This window comes from Apis mellifera, linkage group LG6 (assembly GCF_003254395.2).
Source record: "Apis mellifera strain DH4 linkage group LG6, Amel_HAv3.1, whole genome shotgun sequence".
Classification (NCBI taxonomy): Eukaryota; Metazoa; Arthropoda; class Insecta; order Hymenoptera; family Apidae; genus Apis; species Apis mellifera.
The window spans coordinates 14,331,439-14,354,315 of record NC_037643.1 but is presented as its reverse complement, the minus strand read 5'-3'; the positions used below and the strand labels follow the sequence as shown (position 1 = coordinate 14,354,315).

At 31.1% G+C, this 22,877-nt stretch overlaps 1 protein-coding gene and 1 long non-coding RNA gene across 14 annotated transcripts in view; one reads left to right on the top strand and one right to left on the bottom strand.

Moving 5' to 3' along the window:
* The window catches only part of LOC408874, a 229,536-nt gene that overhangs the window by 150,058 nt on the left and 56,601 nt on the right, over positions 1 to 22,877 (bottom strand). For 11 of the 12 annotated variants that reach the window (XR_411856.3, XR_411855.3, XR_411854.3 and 8 more), the window contains one exon: positions 6,678 to 6,863. Coding sequence is in view for 6 of the 12 variants with exons in the window: in XM_006570521.3 (XP_006570584.2) it covers positions 6,678 to 6,863 (186 nt within the window). In the remaining 6 variants the exon portion in view is untranslated. Of the gene's footprint in view, positions 1 to 6,677; positions 6,864 to 16,532; positions 16,769 to 22,877 lie in introns of those variants that run through there. The other variant, XM_006570511.3, reaches the window with a different exon arrangement.
* Positions 8,742 to 13,103, top strand: LOC102654605. Of its 2 annotated transcripts, none has more exons than XR_411860.3 (3): positions 8,742 to 10,074; positions 12,095 to 12,300; positions 12,629 to 13,103. It is a non-coding gene; the product is annotated as an uncharacterized LOC102654605 (long non-coding RNA). The 2 variants fall into 2 exon arrangements; XR_411859.3 differs by having other exon boundaries at positions 8,743 to 10,074; positions 12,067 to 12,300.

Sequence of the window (22,877 nt, the reverse complement as noted above, 5' to 3'; positions counted from 1 at the left end):
ACGGACGGGTGAATAGGCGAACCGGATCGATCACCGCCGACAAGGACGATGACAATCTTTCAAAGAGTAATAACGGATTTCGAAATCCACCAATAACAAAATAACGCTCGACTGAACTACGATGGAAAAAGAGAAAAAGAAAAAGAGATTCTGAAAGCCTTAATCCAGTTTTGCACCTACCACACTCCTTCAATTTCTTGAAAATCGATCGTATTGCACTCGCGAGCACGATATGATCCTAAGTTTATCGTTCATCGTTCATCGTCGATGTCATCCGATCCCTTTCTTCGTCCATTCCTCGAACATCGTCGCCGCTCCGTCTGCTCTCCGCTATTCCTTTGCCTCGAGAGTTTATGAGAGGGCGCTTTGTAGTCGATTGCTGCGCCCCGTAGTTTCGCCCAGCCTTTTCTTAGAGCGTCGAATTTCAGCAGGTGTCATAAGCAGCTAGCGTTCCAAATAGAAATATCGTTCTAACCTCTCTTGAATAGTTTTGTCGTTGATTGAAAATAACGTTAGAAATTGGACGAATACAGAATCGATTTTATTTTTTTTTATATTAAGAAGAACTTGGTTCTCGGTTTTAGAGCGAGATAAAATATCAAGCTAAAAATTTAACTTTTTTATCAGAGATGACGGGTGAAAAAAGAAAGAACTAGCGTTCTCTTTTATTTTTGCTTTGACGATTATTCCATTTTTTTCTTTTTTTTTAATAATACGTATTTCTTTCAAATATGAATCAATATGATATTATTTAAAATGTCAAAAAGTCAATTTCCCACAATTATTTATCCCATATTTTCAAATCAAATTTATCATCGCGAATTCATTTTCACGAGTTTTTAGCGAAGAAAATAGAGAATCTGGATCGACGTCGTATTACGCATCGTTAAATCGGACAAAGGAATATTTTTGATACGATTTTTTTTTTTTATTTATTTATCCTTTATCCTCGTCGATTTATCCCTCTAAAAAAAGGAAAGAAAATATGAAATCTACGATACGGTTTCCACAACTATTTATTGTTCCGGCAAATTGCAGGCCAGCTTAAGAATTGACAGGAAGACGCGAGCGGAGTAGCTCGAGCTTATTCCTCTCCGAATCGTGCGCCGTCACTCCAACGAAACTGACAAGCAATTCTGCCTTATTGGATCACATGGTAAAAAATTATTACACTCGTACAGGCGATACCTCGGATAGATATCTTTTTACTAAATTTAAAATTTTATCGCCGAAAGATATTTTCCAAATAATTCGAATGTAATTAAATAATAATTTCCAAATAATTCAGCTCGATATCAAGTAATGATATCGAGCTGAAATTAATCCATATTGAGGGTGATCAATATATATTTCGAGCGAAGAAAAATTTAATTTACAATTTTGAAGAGACTCATAATAAAAGAATAAAAAAAATCTGAATCTGAATTGAAATACAATTGGATTAATATTATTTTTTTTCAGTTTTATATATATAATTAATTTACATCGAAGATGTATTTGAAAAACTTTGCGTGGACAAAGTTTCGTAAGGATGAAGAAGAGGAGGGAGGAAGTTACGCAAAATATCCGTGTAAATATACCCAGACGTGGGATGCTAAATTTAACCGACCAAACTTCTAAATTTTCCAAATAGGGGAGGAAAGTTCCGCAAACATCATCAATTAAAAAAAAAACATCAAATAACATCAAAATCAAATTGAAACTTGCTCGAGAACATCGAAAAATATAGAAAATTCGAATCTCGACATCGATCGATAGAAATCGAAAAATTATTATTTCAAAAAAAAAAAATCCTCGATAATAATTATTCAACTTCCAATTCAATAATTCGAAACAACAAATTACATATTTCAAACGTTTCCTCTTCTTTGAGAACGGAGATAAAATTTTTCGAATTTTTTTAAATCTTCCTCTCTCAAAAAACGCGAAAAATCTCTCCTCCTATCCCGTTCCCTCGATTAAAAAAGATTTACAAAGACGCGAGGAGGAGGGGGGAGAGAACACGGAGTCCGCTTTGAATTTACAAAGAGGCGCGGGATCCCTTTAATCCGAGCTCCGATGATAATTTCGTCGCGAATATATATATTTGTTTCTCTTCTCTACCGATCGAAGTCTTCCCCCTCCACCGCCGCCGGTCGGTTGGTTGCAACGCCATCTCGTTTGAGCGCGAGAGGAAAGGGGAGGGGGGGACGGAGAGCGGAATTTTCATAGGCGCGGAAGGAAGGAAGGAAGGAAGGAAGGAAGAAGGGTGGAACGGATAACGAGAGCGTTAATCGCGCGTGGAAGACGGGGGAAGGGAGGAGGGGGGGGAGGTGAGTTCTTGAAGCGTTCGCAGCTTCGTCGATGTTCGAGGATGTTTGAGGAATCGAGGCGGAAATTGACCGGTTTTCGCAGGCTGGCTGTCCGTGTCTCTTCCCCCCCCCCTCTCCTTTTCTTCTCTCCCTCGTTTGCGAGGGTTAAATGGAGGAAATAATGATAACGGGGGTTTAACAGTTTCTCTGTGACGGGATATACAAGTGTGCGTATACAGTAGCAAATAAGTGTAGAATAAAATAATTTTGTTTGCCATTAATGATTCGTAGATTTCAATCTGAAATCTTGAAAAAAATTAAATATAATGACCATATATAATAATATTAATAATAATAATAATAATAATAATAGATATTGAATCGAGCGAAAATTTCAAAAATTCCCTCGCGAAGATAGAGAGGGTGAGGGGGGGGGAGAGGAAAGGTGGAAAGGATCGGTCGTAAACCCGGATCCGAAAAAAACGGCCGTTGAATAAACGCTAGTTCGCTCGTGAAACCGCGTAACATCCTCCATCTTTCTGCAAACGCGCGCGCAATTATCAGGCGATTACAAGAGTCGTAAACGAGGGAGGGGAGGGGAGGGGGAAGAGGTTTTTCGAATTTTCTGCGCGGCGAGTCCCTGTTACAATACCGGCGCAAGCCAAGCATTACTGGTGGCGTATGCGGAAAAGTAGCATGAACGGGAGAAGACAACGAGAAGTGCAGTTGAATGGCGAGCAGCATCGCCGTACTTCCGGGATAAGCGCGGCTTTTTTCTTCTTTTTGTTTTTTTCTTTCTTTTTTTTTTTACGATGGAATAAAATGCAGGCGGCGCCCATCCGACCGATGTTTTTTTCAGGGAAGCACGAGGAGGAGGAGGAGGAGGAGGGAAAAGGATTGTCTTCCTTGTGGCAAAGAAGAATCTTGGGATAGAGTCGAACGTGGTGGTATCGGTTATATTACTTCCGCTTTTAACGAGCCTTGTACAATGGGGCACGAAAGAAGAGCAATTTCGTGTATCCGTCGGATCTAGATATACGAGGAAAATACGAGGCGTGTAGGTTTCTTTGCAATAAGTATAATAATAAAATTTTGACGATTTATCATTCGTAAAATATTACGAGGATCAAAATACAAGCAATTATTCTGGGATTTTTAAAGGAATTATTCTATAATAAACGTGTTCTTATATGATCCTCATCCAAACCTCGATGTATCAACGTATCAGGCATAGAATCCAGAAAATTCTAAGTTATCGATCGATATGATATAAACATTTTTTTATATCTCCTTATATAATACAGGCTAATCATGATTTTTAACATTAGTTTAATTTATAAGTGTAATTTTATCAAAATAATCAATAGTCTCGAAAATATTTCCTCTCATAAACTGAAAATAATTTTTTGAACATTCGACAAATTATAGTTCTTCCATCCATTACAATTCTAAGTTATCGATCGATATGATATAAACATTTTTTTATATCTCCTTATATAATACAAGCTAATCATGATTTTTAACATTAGTTTAATTTATAAGTGTAATTTTATCAAAATAATCAATAGTCTCGAAAATATTTCCTCTCATAAAGTGAAAATAATTTTTTGAACATTCAACACATTGTAGTTCTTCCATCCATTACATGGTGTCAGTATCGTCAACAAAGCGAAGTGTGAGGTGGGGATAGGCGAAGGACCCCTCTTGCCCCTGTGCCGTCCCGCGAGCCTTCTTTCCAACCAGTGAACGCACAATGCCCATCGGTACAGAATCGTGAATCGCGCGACGAAAGAAAACGTTTACCGAGAAAAATAGTAAAACGGAATCGATCTGATACTCGTATCCTCTCCTCCTTCATCATTCATTTTCGCAAAACGAAACTCTGTTCACGATTCTCGCATTGTCCGGTTTAATCCATCGTTAAATACCTAACCTATAATTTCTAATAACTTCGGATCGAGGTACATCGTTGCGCGCGATCATTTGGCATGATAGTATCCCGGCGGTTGGATAGATGGGGCAGTGGTGATTCAAAGTCAGTTAATAGGGAATTCTGTCGGAGCGTTATACGGCCATTTCTGACGACTACTCGCGTAATTGGTATTCGATTACCAGTGTGATTCACGAATCGACGACTCTCGATCGTCCGAACGAATTGTGGCCGACACAAAATCGAAATTTCGTACTTCGAAGATATGTTAATGTTATTTCCAATATTTTAATCTTTTAAAAATAATGTAAAATTTAATAAGAGATCGCGTGTCCTCGTTGTTGCAACGCAACAGCTGTATATATAACGATGAAAGATAATATATATTTCGGAATAATTATGTGTAATAACGAGATTAATACATATATATATGACGAAGAAAAAGTGTTATCTCGTAATCGTTAGATGAAGAAAATTGTTATCCTTACGTATTGCATGACTCGTATCGATTACTTGCACACCTGTGTGTATATAATCAACGAAAAAAATACCATATATCACGATTATGAAATTAGTCAAACAAAAATACAGGAAATACAATTTAATCAAAATATAAATTTCAACTTTTCTGATTAACACTTTTCATAGGAATGACTAGATGTCAATATGTAAAATATATATAATAATAAAAATAAATTCGACGGAAATTTATTTCAACAGAACTACATTTTATACTATATTGGACTTATTATATTAATCCTGTGAGAAAGAATCGATTAAACATTCCTCGTCAAAGAATAATAAATACATAAATAATTGCAACGAAAATAAAAGAATCATTTTATGCTCATTAAACAATTATTAATTTTTCAAAAAAATAAGTCAAAGCAACATTTAATCCATAACCTAACCTAAAACCGTTAACAAATCCATTAATAAATAAATAAATAAAAATTAAACAACTTCACTTCATGGTATTAAATTTCTATCGAGAGGTAATAAAATTAAAAACAATTAAAAAAAATATTTTTAATTAAATACAGAAGAAAAAAAGAACGAATAAATTATGATGATTTAAATGGCTTCGAACGACGCGAGAGAAAAAAAGAGAGGAGGGAGGGAGGAGAGGGGTGGAAAATAATGGAAGCGGAAGAGAGAGGATGATTCGTGCGCGCAGATTGGCGACCTGTAATTCGTACGCGGGAGAACGTTTCCGTAATTCCTGTGAAGCTGGTGAAACGCGACCCCTGGGTCCGATTTTTGCTCGTTGGTTCGAGGCCGGAATGCAGAACGCGTCACCCCCCCTCCCCCGATGTCGATACGAATCGACGAATCGAGGTTAACCGTGCGCGATCAAGATCGGGACCATTCATGCAAATTAAAATGTTTCCTGCTGGAAAACATGGTGGATTTTGAAATTTTTTTTTCGTTTTGTTTAGAAGCTGTCCTGAAAATTTAAATTTTGGCAAGAGCGATGTAAAAAAATGAAGATTGGACGAGGTAAGTAAAAATGTTTCTTGATATGGTTGAAAATTAGGAAGGGATGTATAAAAATTTAATTGGAAATTAATTATAATTGTATTGGATTTGATCTGTAATATAAATTTCGATATGTATATATTCCAAGTTTATAATCTTATTACTAAAAAAAATTATTAAAATCAAAAATTGAATCAAGAGATGAAAAAAAGATTAAAAAAATAATATCCTCTGTTTATATTTTGAATTTTCATACGTTAGTGCATCTAACTTTTAGTTTTATAATTCCACTCCTTTTCCTGGAAATTATTCTTTATTTCTATTTTAAATACTGATATTTATTTCTCCCGCGATAACCTTTCAAAACACGAGTCCCCCTATCGTGTTAAATCAATGCCTAGTCAGGACACGCGTGTATGTTTTCCTTATTTCACACGAAGTCTCTATCGGTCGCAATTCACCGTAGATCGCACCTATTAATCTCCCTTCGAGCTATCAATTGCCCAACCCAAAGGTACGCTTCAAAATATCAAGTGTCGGAAACAGTTCTCGCTCTGAAATTCAATCCTCGTTCTTTGCCGTCCTTTGATATACGTAGACACGCGTAGTATAGTACAGAAAATAAAATAAAAGTCGAATTACAATATTTATTTGTTTTATATCTTCTTTAGATTTATAGAATACCAAAACAATTCCAAAACTCTGTTTCTTATTTTTTATGATTGGTATGAAAAATGAAATGAAATTAAGATTTGCGTCTAATAGTCAAATATTCATTGCAAATTTGCAATTGGTAAATATCATAAATATCGACGAGCGTGATTTAATTATATTTTAAAAGACAGAGCCAGCCGCCAGAAGGACCGTTTCAATTTAACGGTCCGTAATAGTCGTACAAGGTACGAGGGTAACGAGTACATATGTACGTCAATTAAAACCGACGTACACACGTAAGGGACACAGCTGCGGCGACTTACCTCGAATGCAGGGCACAGCTACGCTGTACTGTGGGGAAACTCGAGGTGGGAGGCGGAGGTGGAGTGCAATATGCCGGTGGTAATGGTGGATCATGTCTGTGAAGATGGTTATGCCGGTGACTGTGAGAGTAACTCAGGGAACCTCTCAGACTGCCGGGCAGATGGCGATGCGACGTTGACTGATCACTGAAAATAAACAGCGAAATAAAATGTTTTAAAATTATTTTTTACTTCCTTTCGTATTTAAATTTTAGCAAATAGTGTTAAAACATTAGCTTCATTGTCAATTTTGTAAAATTGAAAGTTAAGATACATCGTAATTTTGAAAGAAAAACGATGTGTTCGAAATTGAAATTTCGTATCTCGTCTGAACACGCGCCAAGAGTAAACGTAGAACGAAGAGAACGAATAGTAGAAGAAGGACAGAGATATGATAAAAATATTGAAATCAACGCCATCTTCAGTGTGCCGCAAATGAAACGCGTAAATAAAGGACAGAAAATAGAGAAAGAAAGATAGAGATAGGATGAGAATTGACCATTACCGCCATCTCTTGAGCGCTAAAAGATCTTTCAAAGAAATCGTGTTTCTTAAATGATCGACAGATGGCGCTAATCTTCAGTTCTTGCTCTACTTTATCATGCCTTTCAAAAGATGTTTTTGATAGTCGAGAGATGGCGCTCCATTCCTATTTTATCTCCGTTCTGTTTCATTTACGGCACCTAGAGATGGCACCAATTCCCTAATTTTTCATCTTATTTTTATCTTTCTGCCACTTGTTCACTTTTTTTTCTTGATTTATAAATACTTTGTTTGATGCGATATTTGATTAAAAATTAAAAATATAAATAAACATTTGTAACTTTTATATGAATTTAATTATTCATTTTTTTACGTTTTACGTTTTTACGTTATTTTCTGAAGTAAAATCTTTATGAATATTATTTCTAAATCTAAAAAAAATTAAATTTAAAGTGTATGAAACATGATAAAATCAATGATACAATAAATCCTCTAAAAGCTCCCTAAGTTTAAAAATCTTATCATAGATTATAGATACGTATTTTGATTATGATATCTGAAGTGCCTTACTTAAATATAAATAAATTTAAAATTTATTTCATGTATTCATCAATTTTATCATTTATTATGATTTTCCAATTCGAAAAATCAACCAATCATTAATTATCTTTAAATAATATATAATACGGCTTAAATAATTGATCGAAATTTTTTTAAAAATTAATTTCGAAATATCGAACATAAATGTTATATTAATTATTTTAAATAAAAGTAATTACTTTAAGATTTCTTTAAAATAAAATGTTTCAAAAAATAATTTTGAATAAATTAAAATATTTATTTACTTTCCAATTTCAAGTAAATCTATTGAACTTCGCACCTGCTAAATAACAATACGGACAAAGGAACTCTTGTTACATCCGGTTACGGCACAGTTGCCCACCTGAAATCCCCTCGACATGTTAATTCCCACGAAACAACGTTGCAGATAACGTATCAAGCCAGGACAAAAATATACATATGTAGTGTGTGTCTTGTCGATTCAATGATAACCACTTCCAGCGTGATCCAAAAATAACGAAACTATATTACTTTTTTTCCATTCTATATTTAAGATATAGTTGGAAAAATAAAATGTATTTCGTTGTGAAATATCAATTTCAATTAAAGATCAACTCAACAAATAACACGAAATAATTTTCCTTAAGTTTTCTATATTCCTATTTTTTTATTATTATTATCGTTTAATTTCTACACGCACCAGCAGAACATGAAAAAAATTTCAAACACATTCACGTTATCTCCATCATTTCATAATTATAGATATCGGTGTAAAACAGCCATTAAAACTTTCTATTGCAAAAGTATGGGATAAAACAAATATAATCGTATCGCAGTAAAAACTCGCATTATGAGTTCATTCATTTTATTCACATTTTTATTAATATTATATAATAATAATAATAATAAACATGAAATATATATAAATACATATATAAATATAACGAAAAATGTATATTAGATTGTATGGAAATTTAACTTCAATTTTATTTACCATTATTCTGTAAAAATTAATATGAAACAGGAAATATCGAAAGAGCTCGTCGAAACCTTCTTTGGGAACAGTCTCCCTCTCTTATCTGGCGTCAAACACTTTAACCGACACGATATCGTGTCGACGGTAGATAAAAAAGAGTAAGTATACACAGAAAGCCGCCAGAGGGGCAGTTAAACTGGAAGTTACATCTGCTCGACGCAAAATCGCATTTTTAGTATGTACTTTTCAAAAAGTAAACGAAGAAAAAACGCGATAAATTACGAATTCACTCGAGCCGCTTTTTAACGCGACATAATTTCCATAAAAAGGAAAGTGGCAAACGGTAACTAGTATTTGAAATAGCGTGGTTACTAAATCGACTTGGAATGCATGCGTAGTGTTATATAGTTTGGAGGTTAGGTACGACGTATCAGAAACTAAATTTCCGGAATATAAATTATTCGAGCTTCACTTCCGGATCCTTGAAGCAGAGTTCAAAGAGTTTCCATTCCCAATTAGAATATATATATATAAAATTTATAAATATAAATCAAGTAAAAAAATTGCTAAACTATATAAAAGTTTTTAAATTTTAAACTCTTAAAATTGTAATTTTAGAATAATATTAACTGTGATATAATATTACTGTTGATAAAATCGATCATTCGAACGAAATTTTGTTTGAATTATTAACTGAAAGTTATTATTCTCTATAAGCAAACATATTCCAAGCGTTACACAAGTCACCGAACATTTGTGTTTCGAGTATTGTCAACGAAGGTTTAGTGTGTCGTATAACTTCCTTCAACGGTGTACAAAATTAATCAAATATTAACGTTCAATTACTATCTTATTATTTAAAATTCCATTTGTTTCTCTAATTAATTCATCAAAGGAAATTAAGACGACGAATATTTCGACCGTGAAAAAAGCAAATCTTAATAAACTTTGTATATTGAAAAGTAACTAGATTCGTGTTAAAACGGGATTTTTTTAAAAAGGAAAGAAAAATGAAGATTAAAAATATAGCCAAAGTGTATACTTGAGTGATTAAGGAAAGCCATTTTCCACGTGTGGTGGATCGAATTAACTACCACGGTTTTTTTATCGATATTGCTGCAAAACGACATTAATTACATAAACGAGGAGGTAAACTTGCACGAGTCAAGCTTCCGGTCGCACGATCCTGCTTTAATGAGGGCTCAAGACGTCGAAGAAAAAAATGAAACACTGTAATCCTATTTCGCCTGGAAAACGTCATCATTACGGGTATCGTGTCACGACGAAAGTGTTAAAGTGGAACGTTAAGTACTTATTCGCAAGGGAACAGATGGAAAGGTGAATTCGTTTCTCGTCTATATATCGTTCTCGATAGAAATCGAAACCATCAAGTTTTCTAGTGGTTTCGAAAAAAAAAAATATTAGTCCTGAATGTTTAAAAAGCGTGTCACGTGCAAACAGTTTAACTTTAAACGATTGATTATTTTGAGGTTATGATCGATCTCGAGCCATGTAAGAAATTAACAGATTTTTTTTTTTTTGTAAAAATATCGTCACATTTTATATTTTAATTAATCGTGACGTTTAATTAAATTCTTTTCTTTCTTTTAATTTTATTTCATAAATATAAATAAGTAAAGAAAGTTTCTGTATAAATAACCAACTTTAATACTTTCAATTACGTAAACACGGGAAAAAATATATTTAAAAAAAATGTGTGTGTAATATCTCGTAACGAAATTATTAATTTGACGAGATTACGATTTTTTTTTTTTTGCTAAACCATTTTTTTAAATATACGTATTCACAAACTATGATATAATTATATTTAAAAATTAAAGTAAAATTTGAAATTGTATTCAAGAGACTGAATATAATGTTTCTAAAATAATAGAGCGTTATAACTAAACATTAGTCGTATTTTAAGACGTAATAAAAAACAATATCATTGTATAAAAGAATAGTGAAAATTTGGGAAAAAACAATCTTCATTTGAGGAAAATTTTTCGACGAAAACGAAAAAAATAGAAAACAAAGAAATATTTCACGAGATAGAAAATGAGAAACTTTTAAAATTCTAGTTAAAAAGTTTAGCAAGAGAATTCTTGTAATCATTACATGCGAACATAACCTCGAAACTGTAGAACGAAACGAGAATAATTTCTTTGAAGATAAATATTTCTTCAAAGTAGTTCAAACAATAACGAATTTTTTTATTTAATATAAGTAACGAAAGTTTTAAAAGAAAAGTCATAATGTAGAAAAAATTATTCTTCAAGTGTACTCGTTGCAGCGAAATATTTCAATAAAGCGTGTTTTTATCGGCGTCATTTTTCATCGAACCTAACCTAATTTCGCTCGTGGAAAAAAATTAAAAGACCTTTCACCTCTCCTTACAAATGTAAATACTTAACATACTTTATAACCCATTCTTTGAATTAATATTTTTCACGTGAATATTTTTTCATTAACGTAATATCGAATTGCTAATTATCTCCATATAGTTACTTTAACTTAACCATGATAAATTTGAAAAATTTATAAATCAATTTTAAATAGCGACTCAAGAACAAGTTTCATTCATGTGAAAAAAATATTCATTCTATTATGATGAATGTTTTCGAGCCAACATTCATACCTTTTTATAAAAACAGAAATTTTTAAACGTATGCACATATGTTTGTTTTACTACAAGTTTTTCCATAAAGTTTTACGTTCCAGTTTTTCAAAACAATATCATGTAATAAAGGAAATAATTTTATTTTTCGGTATTTCATCTGATCAACGTATTTCTTTATCTTTATTTAACAATTTATCCAACATTATTAGATTATAATAATACTTGAGAATAATTTTTTAATAAAATTATATAATTTTAAAATATATATAAAATTTTGCACTATGATTGTTTTCTTAATTTATTCTAGATCAATTTTAATTTTATTCTTTTTTCTTTTTTGATTTATTTTAACTGTAAAGTATCATATCAAAGTTGATTGAAGAATTCTAAGAAAGGATAATATTTTATAAAAGAATAGTATTGTTATACTACAAGTAATTTTACAATGCAAATGATGTTAATTTTAATTTGTATTTTATCTTATATACAGTGAGTATTTACTATTTATTATTGGAATAAAAATATACAATATACATATACATCTCTAAATATATTCATTTGTGTACAAAAAAAGTAAATTCTAAAGGATAAAATAGATTATATTAAATCGTGGACTTAACGAATAATAATGAGCCAACTCGAGAGATTAAAAGTTGCAAATCTACAAACATATATTATGTTTCTCTTTTTACAAGCATTTATTTTTGCAGATCTCAATTCGTCATTTTTTTATTTAAGGTATGTTGCAAAATGTGTGTATACACGCAAAAACAATAAATGATAGCATGGCAACTTCAGTTAATCTCCTTGGGATACGTTTTTGTTTACAAGAGAATGTTTTTCTCTTTCTTCAAGTTGTTTTTCATTCTAACTAATTGGAGGTTGCATTATAGTACTATAAATATGACCAGAAAAAATGTAATTATGCTTTGTAAATTTATCAGGTATCAATCAATTGTGTATTTATTTTTATTTGTTGTTAAAAAAATTGCAAAATTGCAAATATGGAAATATGAAGAAAATTTAAAGAAGAAACTTTTAATATATTTTCTATACCAATAATTTTAGTTTTTGATATTAATTGGTTGCAATATTTTTATTTTTATTTGTTAAAAGAAATTTAAAAATTTGCAAAATAGGAAATATAAAAATTGTTTTAAAAAAGTTTTAAAAAAATTTTCCATATTAGTAGTCTTGTCACTTCACTGAATTCCAATGTCTGGAATTCTCTGCACTGTACTCTTACTTTAATTTTAGCAATATTATTTTAAGATTGCAGTATCCGCAAGAAAATCACGGCATCTCAAGGGGTGTCGCGTCCCCCATGAAGAAGAGAACTCAAAGTAAAATGCTAAAAAACTCAACGAAGCGCCGTGGCCAAGTTTAGTCAAGAAAGTTCTATACTTGACCTTAATGGCGTCAGTCCAATGCCATAAACTTCGAGGTGGTCTTTAACGTTTTCTCTTTTCTCGTTACGTGTATTCATATCCATATCCATGAGTTTTTCCAGAAATATTCGAAGCCAAATCGAACGTATTTTGGGAAATTGATTTCACGGAAAAAAACACATTTACAAAAGGGACATACAAAACTTCAAGTTACGTTTGTGTTGCATTGAATTTCGGATTTGCTGCAACATTAGAACTCCATTTTACCATCGTAAAGACGTGCCGTTGAAAGGAAAAAAATTCAAAGAGAGGACATTGTCGAAGAATTTCAATGGAGACAAAAAAACTGCACTTTTAAATGAAGAAATTTAAAAAAAAAAATGAAATTATTTATATTGATAAAATAATTAAATTCTACAAGAATAAAAAAAGTAGAAATATTCATAATTGTATCTCAAAAAATTGTAAAAAATATTGTAAATATTTATAAAGATTTATAAATTCAAAAACCTATTCTGTATTAGACTTCGTATATTGTAATCCAAACGTTAATATTTCTAGAAGCATCTAGAAGAAGAAAAGATAATTATCCTGTTGAAAAGGATACTGTCGGTAAAGTAATATTCTTTCTTATTAGAATAATAATAATAATGTTTCTGGGAGGACCTCTGGATGGTGTATTAGACTTCGTATATTGTAATCCAAATATAAAAACAAAAGAAGGAAAGAATATCAGAAATTGATTTTCCTTATCACTAAAAAGTTCACTTCGAAGCCAAAAGTTTCACTTTAAATGCACTCTCGAATAATATATAATCATTTTCATTTTGCACGAAACGTTAATATTTCTAGAAGCGTCTAGAAGAAGAAAAGATAATTATCCTGTCGAGAAGGATACTGTCGGTAAAGTAATATTCTTTCTTATTATAATAATAATAATAATGTTTCTGGGAGGACCTCTGGATGGTGTATTAGACTTCGTATATTGTAATCCAAATATAAAAACAAAAGAAGGAAAGAATATCAGAAATTAATTTTCCTTATCACTAAAAAGTTCACTTCGAAGCCAAAAGTTTCACTTTAAACGCACTCTCGAATAGTATAATACAATCATTTTCGTTTTGCACGAAACGTTAATATTTCTAGAAGCGTCTAGAAGAAGAAAAGATAATTATCCTGTTGAGAAGGATACTGTCGGTAAAGTAATATTCTTTCTTATAATAATAATAATAATAATGTTTCTGGAAGAACCTCTGGATGGTGTATTAGACTTCGTATATTGTAATCCAAATATAAAAACAAAAGAAGGAAAGAATATCAGAAATTAATTTTCCTTATCACTAAAAAGTTCACTTCGAGGCCAAAAGTTTCACTTTAAACGCACTCTCGAATAGTATAATACAATCATTTTCGTTTTGCACGAAACGTTAATATTTCTAGAAGCGTCTAGAAGAAGAAAAGATAATAATCCTGTTGAGAAGGATATTGTCGGTAAAGTAATATTCTTTCTTATTATAATAATAATAATGTTTCTGGGAGGACCTCTGGATGGTGTATTAGACTTCGTATATTGTAATCCAAATATAAAAACAAAAGAAGGAAAGAATATCAGAAATTAATTTTCCTTATCACTTCGAAGCCAAAAGTTTCACTTTGAACGCACTCTCGAATAGTATAATACAATCATTTTCGTTTTGCACGAAACGTTAATATTTCTAGAAGAAAAGATATATTGAGAAGGATACTGTCGGTAAAGTAATATTCTTTCTTATTATAATAATAATAATAATAATGTTTCTGGGAGGACCTCTGGATGGTGTATTTGGAGAGATTAATCGATAGCCGGAACATCGATATCGTTCAAGTAATCTGTCGATGATCGTATCGAGCATCGCAATTTCGCTAGGTCCGCCATAATCCTCGAGATCCAATCAGAATATATGCCTCGAACCATGGATGGAATGCGACCTATCGCAGCGGAAGCGCCACCACCAATTTCGCCTGGTGGAAACTTGACAATGCTCGGAACTCGCCGGCAGTTTTAACGGTCTGGAACGAGATTTTTCGAACACTTGCGCGAACACGAAACGAATATGTTCCAAGTCAAACAATCGCGGAACGCGCCACGTTTCTCTCTTCTGAATGTACACCCTGTTACCTGGATAAAGCTTCCCGGAAAGAATCCAATATTTGTGCATAGCCGGACGAAACTTGAAAAGCGTTCCGGTTGAAGTCAAATATTTTCTACTTTTGGAAATAATTTCTCATTTTTACATTCCTTTCATCGTTCACTTTCCGTACATATTACGATGGCTGTAATTCTATTTATAACAAGATTCTTCGATATTTCGAAGATCAAGGATTTTGCGTAATTAATTGTCTCAAAGTCTAATTTATTGGTTGAGATTAAATAATAAAATTGTGATAATAATTTAAATATATATATAATTTTATAAAATAATTTAAAAATAATTGTGATAACAATTTCTTAGATAATAGTTTCTTAGATTTATGTTAGTATAATAGAAGATAAAAAAATTAACTAATCTACAGATTAAATAGATTGCACATAATACTTAGATAAATTTGAGAAAACAATGAGAGAGAAGTATATCGTAATATCAGAGTCACATGAAAGTTGTCCGGATAAAAATGTTCGACTGAAGTATCGATACGTAGCTATTGAAAGCTTAACCTCATTGTTTTTGCAATAAACGTTAACTCGTATCAGACTCGAAAATATAATCTAATTTTGGAATAACGTAGAAAAACTTTCTTTTCGAAATACATATATAAAATGATCGAAAAGTTGAGTTTTATAAATAAAAACTTTAAATTTGATACGCAATAATGGATTTAAAATTAAAAAAAAATTGTTAAAATGCACTTTGCACAAAAAATGAAGAAAGTTTTTGTGATTGCTTCGTTAAATGTTTGTTCGAGTTTATTAGTTAATAGTTTACTAATTATTGTTTACTTTGAATTCAGATTTTAGTGACGTGTTAACAACAGTTTATAACAATGGAAAGTTAATTATTTTCTTTTGCGTGACCCACTGAAGTAAATACTTCAATTGAAAAACAATTACTACAGAAATGAGTTTGCTACATGTGATAATTGAAAAAATAAATTAATTAGGAATAAATTATCCTTAAATGAAAAATTATTTGTTTTTGAAAAAGAACATATTTAAATATTTTATCTACAGATATTTTTCGAATGTTATAAACGAATATATCAATTTTAAAAAATATTATTGTTTGAAAAAAAATAAAAAAGTTTATTCTCTGATTAATATTTCTTTCGATTATATAATAGCGATAAATTTAATAGCAAATTGTACAATATCAAAATAAAACAAATAAAATACATGCAAAAAAAGAAAAACTATGCATTATTTCCAACCGAACTAAGACGTAATTATTATTTTCAATTATTAAGCAAATATTTCCTGTTTTTCTCAAAATCCATAGAAACGGAGCATAGACAATAAAAATAGAAAAATTCAACACCCACGCGTGCTATTATTTATCGAATAGTTATCACACCTACACAAAACCGAGAAGGAGAAAATTTCCAATATATTTCCAACATAATTGCGTATTCCGGAATCGAATAATCCAGGAAATAGAGGGATCTCGCTTTCATAACGAAATTGAACATTGAATACTTTCGTTATATTATACGTCGAAATATACTACTATAGTATATACAACTATTGTATCCGTGGAGTAGCTTCGAATGCGTTAAACACGCCTGGGAATCCTCAGAAATGCACTCAAGCGTACCTGTCTACGTTGTTGTTCTTAAAGCTGACCATCCCGTTCTCCAAACTAGCCTCCCTCATAACCACGCACCTTTTCGCGCACTCTTTATGCACTGACACTACACGCGATAACTACCGGACGCGATGTTGAGCATAAGGATTTACGCATACAAAGAAACATCGTCACGTGTAACGAACAAGCAACGAACGACGAGAAACGTCTTCTTCGCACCGCGTTTCCGGACCGACTGAAGAGGAGCCACGCTTCACGGCCGATCTACCCCCACCAATCCTCCCAGTCGACGCTCCCCACCACTGGTGTCTAATTGCAGCGTTCCGGCAACGGAAGGCCAGCTGACGTTCTTTTGTTGTCATTCTCGACTCATCTCCTATGACGGCCGATCACGATCGGATACCACTACAAGATGGGTTGTGGAGGGTCACGTTTACTTGCTTCTCGACCACCCTGTACGTTGGATGCGTGAGATACAAGGCAAGAAAAAGTCACTGGAATGGAAGGATGAGGTTAAGTTTGAGTTATTGGATTTTGGAACATTCGAAAGTAGGAAATGATACAATTTTTCTTCCGTCTTCTGCAATTGCAAGTACATTATATCTAAAAATGTGCGCATGCGCGTGGGCCGTGACGCGACTCGACTTTTTGAAAGTAACGTTAATTTTCGAACTGTTCTCGTAACCGGGGGAAAGCAACAATGCTCAACTTCTGACATTATTCAGTCTGCAAATCTGTGATTTTTACATCTCTAATGTAATATTTTCATTTAATAAATTTTCAACCACGTATTCAATATACGATTATCTAAGTAAAAGCTTTTATAGAATTTTTTTTAGATTCATTATCCGTACAATTCAAAATGAATGTCTTATTTTTTTCATTATTAGATTTGATACAGTTCTCAATTTTTTCTTATTTTTTTCAATTTTCCAAAAAGAAGAAGTTTTCTTATTAAACGGAATTCAATGCTTCTTCTCTTGGAAATTTCATCGAAATTGTCTTTCAAGAGTTATAATAGAATTGGGACTCGATCGGTAACTCAATCGCGTTCTAACTTTCAATCTGATGTTACTTTGTTTTCACGACAAACTATACGAATTTCAACACTTTTCAATATATATTTCATAAATATTTTTTTGATAAATATTACAAATTCAATCCAATTTCAAATTTTATCTAATTTAAAAAAATTTCTCGAGAAATTATTACTGTTCTTAAGACGATTTATTCCTAACATTTGATTTAAAAAATTTAACAATATCAACAGTATTTTACTTTTTCTATCCGATGAATATTCGCGAGCATAATATGTGAAACGGAAATCCATCGTTATGAAATATTTCTTCTAACAATAAGAAACGGATGAGTTTTAATGTATTCAGGCAAAGAGCCATTCATTCATTAATTCACATAGTACATATCGTTCCTTAGCAGTCAATTAAATTCACTTTGTGCATTTAGTTGCTGTAAATGCAACTTTACGTATTATTAACATATATATCTCAGCAGAAATAAATATCATGAATGACTTTTCTTTAAAGATTAGATCCAATTAATTTTTAAATTGCAATTTACATTGCAATCTACATATTATTCTCCTTTATCTAATATTTAATCATATATATATGTACTTCATTAATTTTACTTTGTGCATATTAAACGAGATTGTTTATGTTGTTCATTAAATACTATTAAAAATTTAGAATTGTTATAAATCATAGAATTTTACAGAATTAATTATATTCTATTTATAGAATAGTGATACAATTTATTGATATTTTTTTTCATATTAAAAAGTATCCAAATAATTGCTTAATTTTTATAATTTTATAATTCAGTTATAAACGAAGAGGAAAGAGAATATTCCTTAAACGAGATTGTTCATGTTGTTCATTAAATATTATTAAAAATTTAGAATTATTATAAATCAATTTATGGATATTTTTTTTCAAATTAATCAAAATCTCTTAACTATTAAAATTTGTTAAGATTAAAAAATTCATCCAAATAATTGCTTAATTTTTATAATTTTATAATTCAGTTATAAACGAAGAGGAAAGAGAATATTCCTTAAACGAGATTGTTCATGTTGTTCATTAAATATTATTAAAAATTTAGAATTATTATAAATCAATTTATTTATATTTTTTTTCAAATTAATCAAAATCTCTTAACTATTAAAATTTGTTAAGATTAAAAAATTCATCCAAATAATTGCTTAATTTTTATAATTTTATAATTCAATTATAAACGAAGAGGAAAGAGAATATTCCTTAATCGAGATTGTTCATATTGTTTATTAAATATTATTAAAAATTTAGAATTGTTATAAATCAATTTATTGATATTTTTTTTCAAATTAATCAAAATCTCTTAACTATTAAAATTTGTTAAGATTAAAAATAATTAAATCCTATCCAAATAATTGCTTAATTTTTATAATTTTATAATTCAGTTATAAACGAAGAGGAAAGAGAATATTCCTTAAACGAGACTGTTCATTAAATATTATTAAAAATTTAGAATTGTTATAAATCATAGAATTTTATAGAATTAATTATATTCTATTTATAGAATAGTGATACAATTTATTGATATTTTTTTTCAAATTAATCAAAATCTCTTAACTATTAAAATTTGTTAAAAAGTATCCAAATAATTGCTTAATTTTTATAATTTTATAATTCAGTTATAAACTGAAGAGGAAAGAGAATATTCCTTGGAGGAAAGAATTGAGGATTTTCATAGTTTTTTTCAACAATCGTGATTCATAAATTCTCCAATTGTTTCACTGGAAAAAAATGGAAAGTATGGTGTAACGATGCGAGAGATGAAGTGGTGGTCTTGAAAGATGATTCATAGTTTGAACGACGTCTACCTGCATCTGGAGCACTAATAATAGATTTTCAGTAGCCGGAGGGTAGTACTCCATGAACAGCAATTCTATTTCAAGAAGGAGGAGGTGGCTGCTCGTTTTACAAATAAAAGGCTTCATTGAGATGTCGAGCGCAATCGTTAGAGTGAAACGATCTCAATCCATGGCTCTAGCAAGATCCCAGCCAAAGTTTCCAATATCTCTCTCTCTGCTCTCTCCTCTCTTGAAAATGAAAGATTTTGCCCGATCAAAGGAAAATCATTTGTTCTTCACGCTGCAATCGACGAATGGAAACATCTCGTTTTGCCTACTCTAAATATTTGGCGATTAAACGAGGAGGATCGCTCTTTCAAAATGATTGTTAAAATTTTCAGTTTGACGTAAAATTATTCTTCCAATCTTCTTTTTCCTTCCGTTTGTTAATTATTTTTTTTTAACGTTGCACAATCTGTCATCCATTTAAAATTGAATATGATTCAAATAATTTAAATAAACAAAATAAATCACAAGAATGTCTTGTTATATTATAAAATTTTCGTTTCTTTTATTTTATAGAAATCTGAGAATTCAAAATTAAAAATTTTGTACGTTAAAATATGTTAAAATAAATATTTTTTATAAGATAAAATGTAAATAAAATAAATATCACTATAATTTATAAAGATATCACAAAAAAAGGGAGATGTGTCATTTTTTCATCCACTATATCCATATAATGCATACCTCTCTTCTACAGAATTTAGACGTAAATTTTAAAGCATGGTGCGTTTAGCCTGAATTCATAGCCATAGTATTTTAGCGGAAATTTACATCATAATTCCGAGGCTATCTACTTCAACTTCTGCAGCAAAACATCGTTTCCAAAACTCATTCCCTTAATTCATCTAGACACGCGTAAAATATATATATATATAAGAACCATTTCAAACAGTTTGAAAAGATATCTCCATTTTCTTCATTAATGTCTTGAAAACGAACAAATCTACTTACATTGTTATCAAGTTTGTTACCGACCGAGTTTCGTTCAAATAGATATCAGATTCATATTTCCACAACAGCCAACAATACTCGCGTTTCCCAATAGTTACTATTAATCGTGAGTCACGATCGATTCCATTACAACCTGTTCTTGATCTCATTTGAAAGCAAAACTTGAATCAAGCAAACACGCAATTCCGAACACACATCCCTATATGAAGATCCGTTCGAAAATGTATGGAAACACGCGAAACAGTTGGCTACACTTAATTTGGTCGAAGCGGTTCGTTAAAGAACGCCCCCTAGGCGACGAAACAAAGGTTTCGAAGCGGCAGATCGAAGTTTCGTGTCACGTCGATCCCTTCCAGGAAGAATTTCTTTTCACGAAAAACTTTTCAGACTGAGAAAGAGTTCCGTCCATGTAAAATTTCGTGGAAACGTCGTGGCCGTTTCAAACTCTCCTGAATAGGGTTTAACCTATTTATAGGCAGAACCGAGACGGCGCAGTTTTAACCGTTTACGGTCGTGATGTTTAGTAATGAGAAGTTGGAAGGCGAAAGCGAGATGAAACGTGGTGCGTGTACGGATCAAGGTAAATTACGGGCTCATTGTAAATTAACGGTTGATTGGATGAGAGTTTCGTGAAAGTGAAAGAGAAATCTTAGGAGCTTTCGAGTATAATGAGGAAAAATAACGAAACGTAAATGTTTATTTTCGTTAGATTTAACGAGGATAACGTAAAAAGATTGAATTTGATGAAAATTAACATTGTTAAAAATCGATTATTGGTTACTAAAAATTTAAGTTTGAATATTTTTCCAAGTGCTTGAAAGAAGAACGTGTGTGTAAATTATTCTTACCTTGATATTCACGAAGAGGTTAGAAAAGACGAAGAATGCATCGCACGTTTTAATCGTGAAACAATCTATATAAATGCAACTAGAATACTAGGTAATTAGAAATCTCCCATACTTCTTTTTCCATACACTTTATATATGTCTCGCTATTGTAACTAATTCTCCGTGAAATTTTTTAATATCTCACGATTGGCGATTAAATCGTACGAAAAATACAATATATCTTGTTCATCGATCTATATACGATCAGCCTATTAATTTTATTTTAATAGAAATTACATTAAAAAATTTAATTATTTTCTTAATGAAATAGAAATTCACCTAATAATTTCTCTTATAATTAGATATTGACTCGCTTAATATAATATTCGTGAAAATAATTCTTCTATTATTATTGAGAATAATATCTTTCACTTTCATGCCAATTTCTTTGGATTATTAGAGATTAATTTGAATCATATTAATCTTTTATCTGGTCAAAATGTTATTATTTTACAATATATAAAATATAATTTCATTAAAAATTATTCTTCAAATCCTCTTTTTCGATTACAATTAATCCAGATAAGCTTTTGATGAAATTTGAATTTCTAGTTTCCTCTCTAAATATCTATTATTACAATTTAATAATATTTCATAGGATAAGTTCAAAGTTATTAAATCATAATGATAATATAACTCATAATGATAAAACTTTTGTAATACCATTATATATTCGAATATCATTAAAATGTTTTAGATTTCATTTTTTAATCATTTTAAATGGGATCTACACCTATTATTCAGAAATTAAACTAAAGATTTTAAAAATTTTAATTTCCAATTGAAATCCATTACTATCATTCATTTCTAAATTAAATATTTCATATTCCCTTTTAACTTTTGTAATTTCTTAATAAAAAAAAAAAATCCTAAATTTGGAATGGAAAAATAGTGTATAAATCCAATTCATTGACAATATTAATAAATTTGATATTTCTATATTTTTAAATAAAAAAAAAACTTGAAAACGCTTGAAAATATTGACGCAAAGGTTAATGCCACCAATGTCGAAAATAAAAACGAGAATGTATTTACTCGATAATAAAAAGTCGTAAAATATAAAGAACGTAAGAAACGGGATAGGAATAAAAGTGGGCAACGAACGCGTTTAACACGGACTCTCTTATACTGAATGCACCTGACGATGCTTATTCGGGGATACAGGTGAACACCTCAGGTAAAAGGATCCTTTTCTTTCGATGTTCATTGTTGCGTCGTGACGATAGAATCGAGCGGAATACATATTCAGAGGGATGCAAGTGAATAGGCACAGGTAAACGCGCCATCGTTAATTTATTTGAGAGGAAAGCGACGAGAACAAAGTTCTTTCACGTGCCAAGAAACTAATGGCCGCTTTTGGGGGAGGGAGGAGGGGGGGAGAGGGGAGGGGAAGTAGACCACAACTTTTACAATTAAGATTAAGTTTCTCGCTGTGAAATAATGAACACGTCTACGCGCACTTCTTGTTTCTTCTTAACGAGAAATGCTATAAGGTTATTTCAAATTAAATATGCATTTATGAATAGAAATAAACTCTTCGCGTTCATCGATGTTCAAGATATTATTTAATTTTTGATTTTTAATAAAAAAAAAAAAATT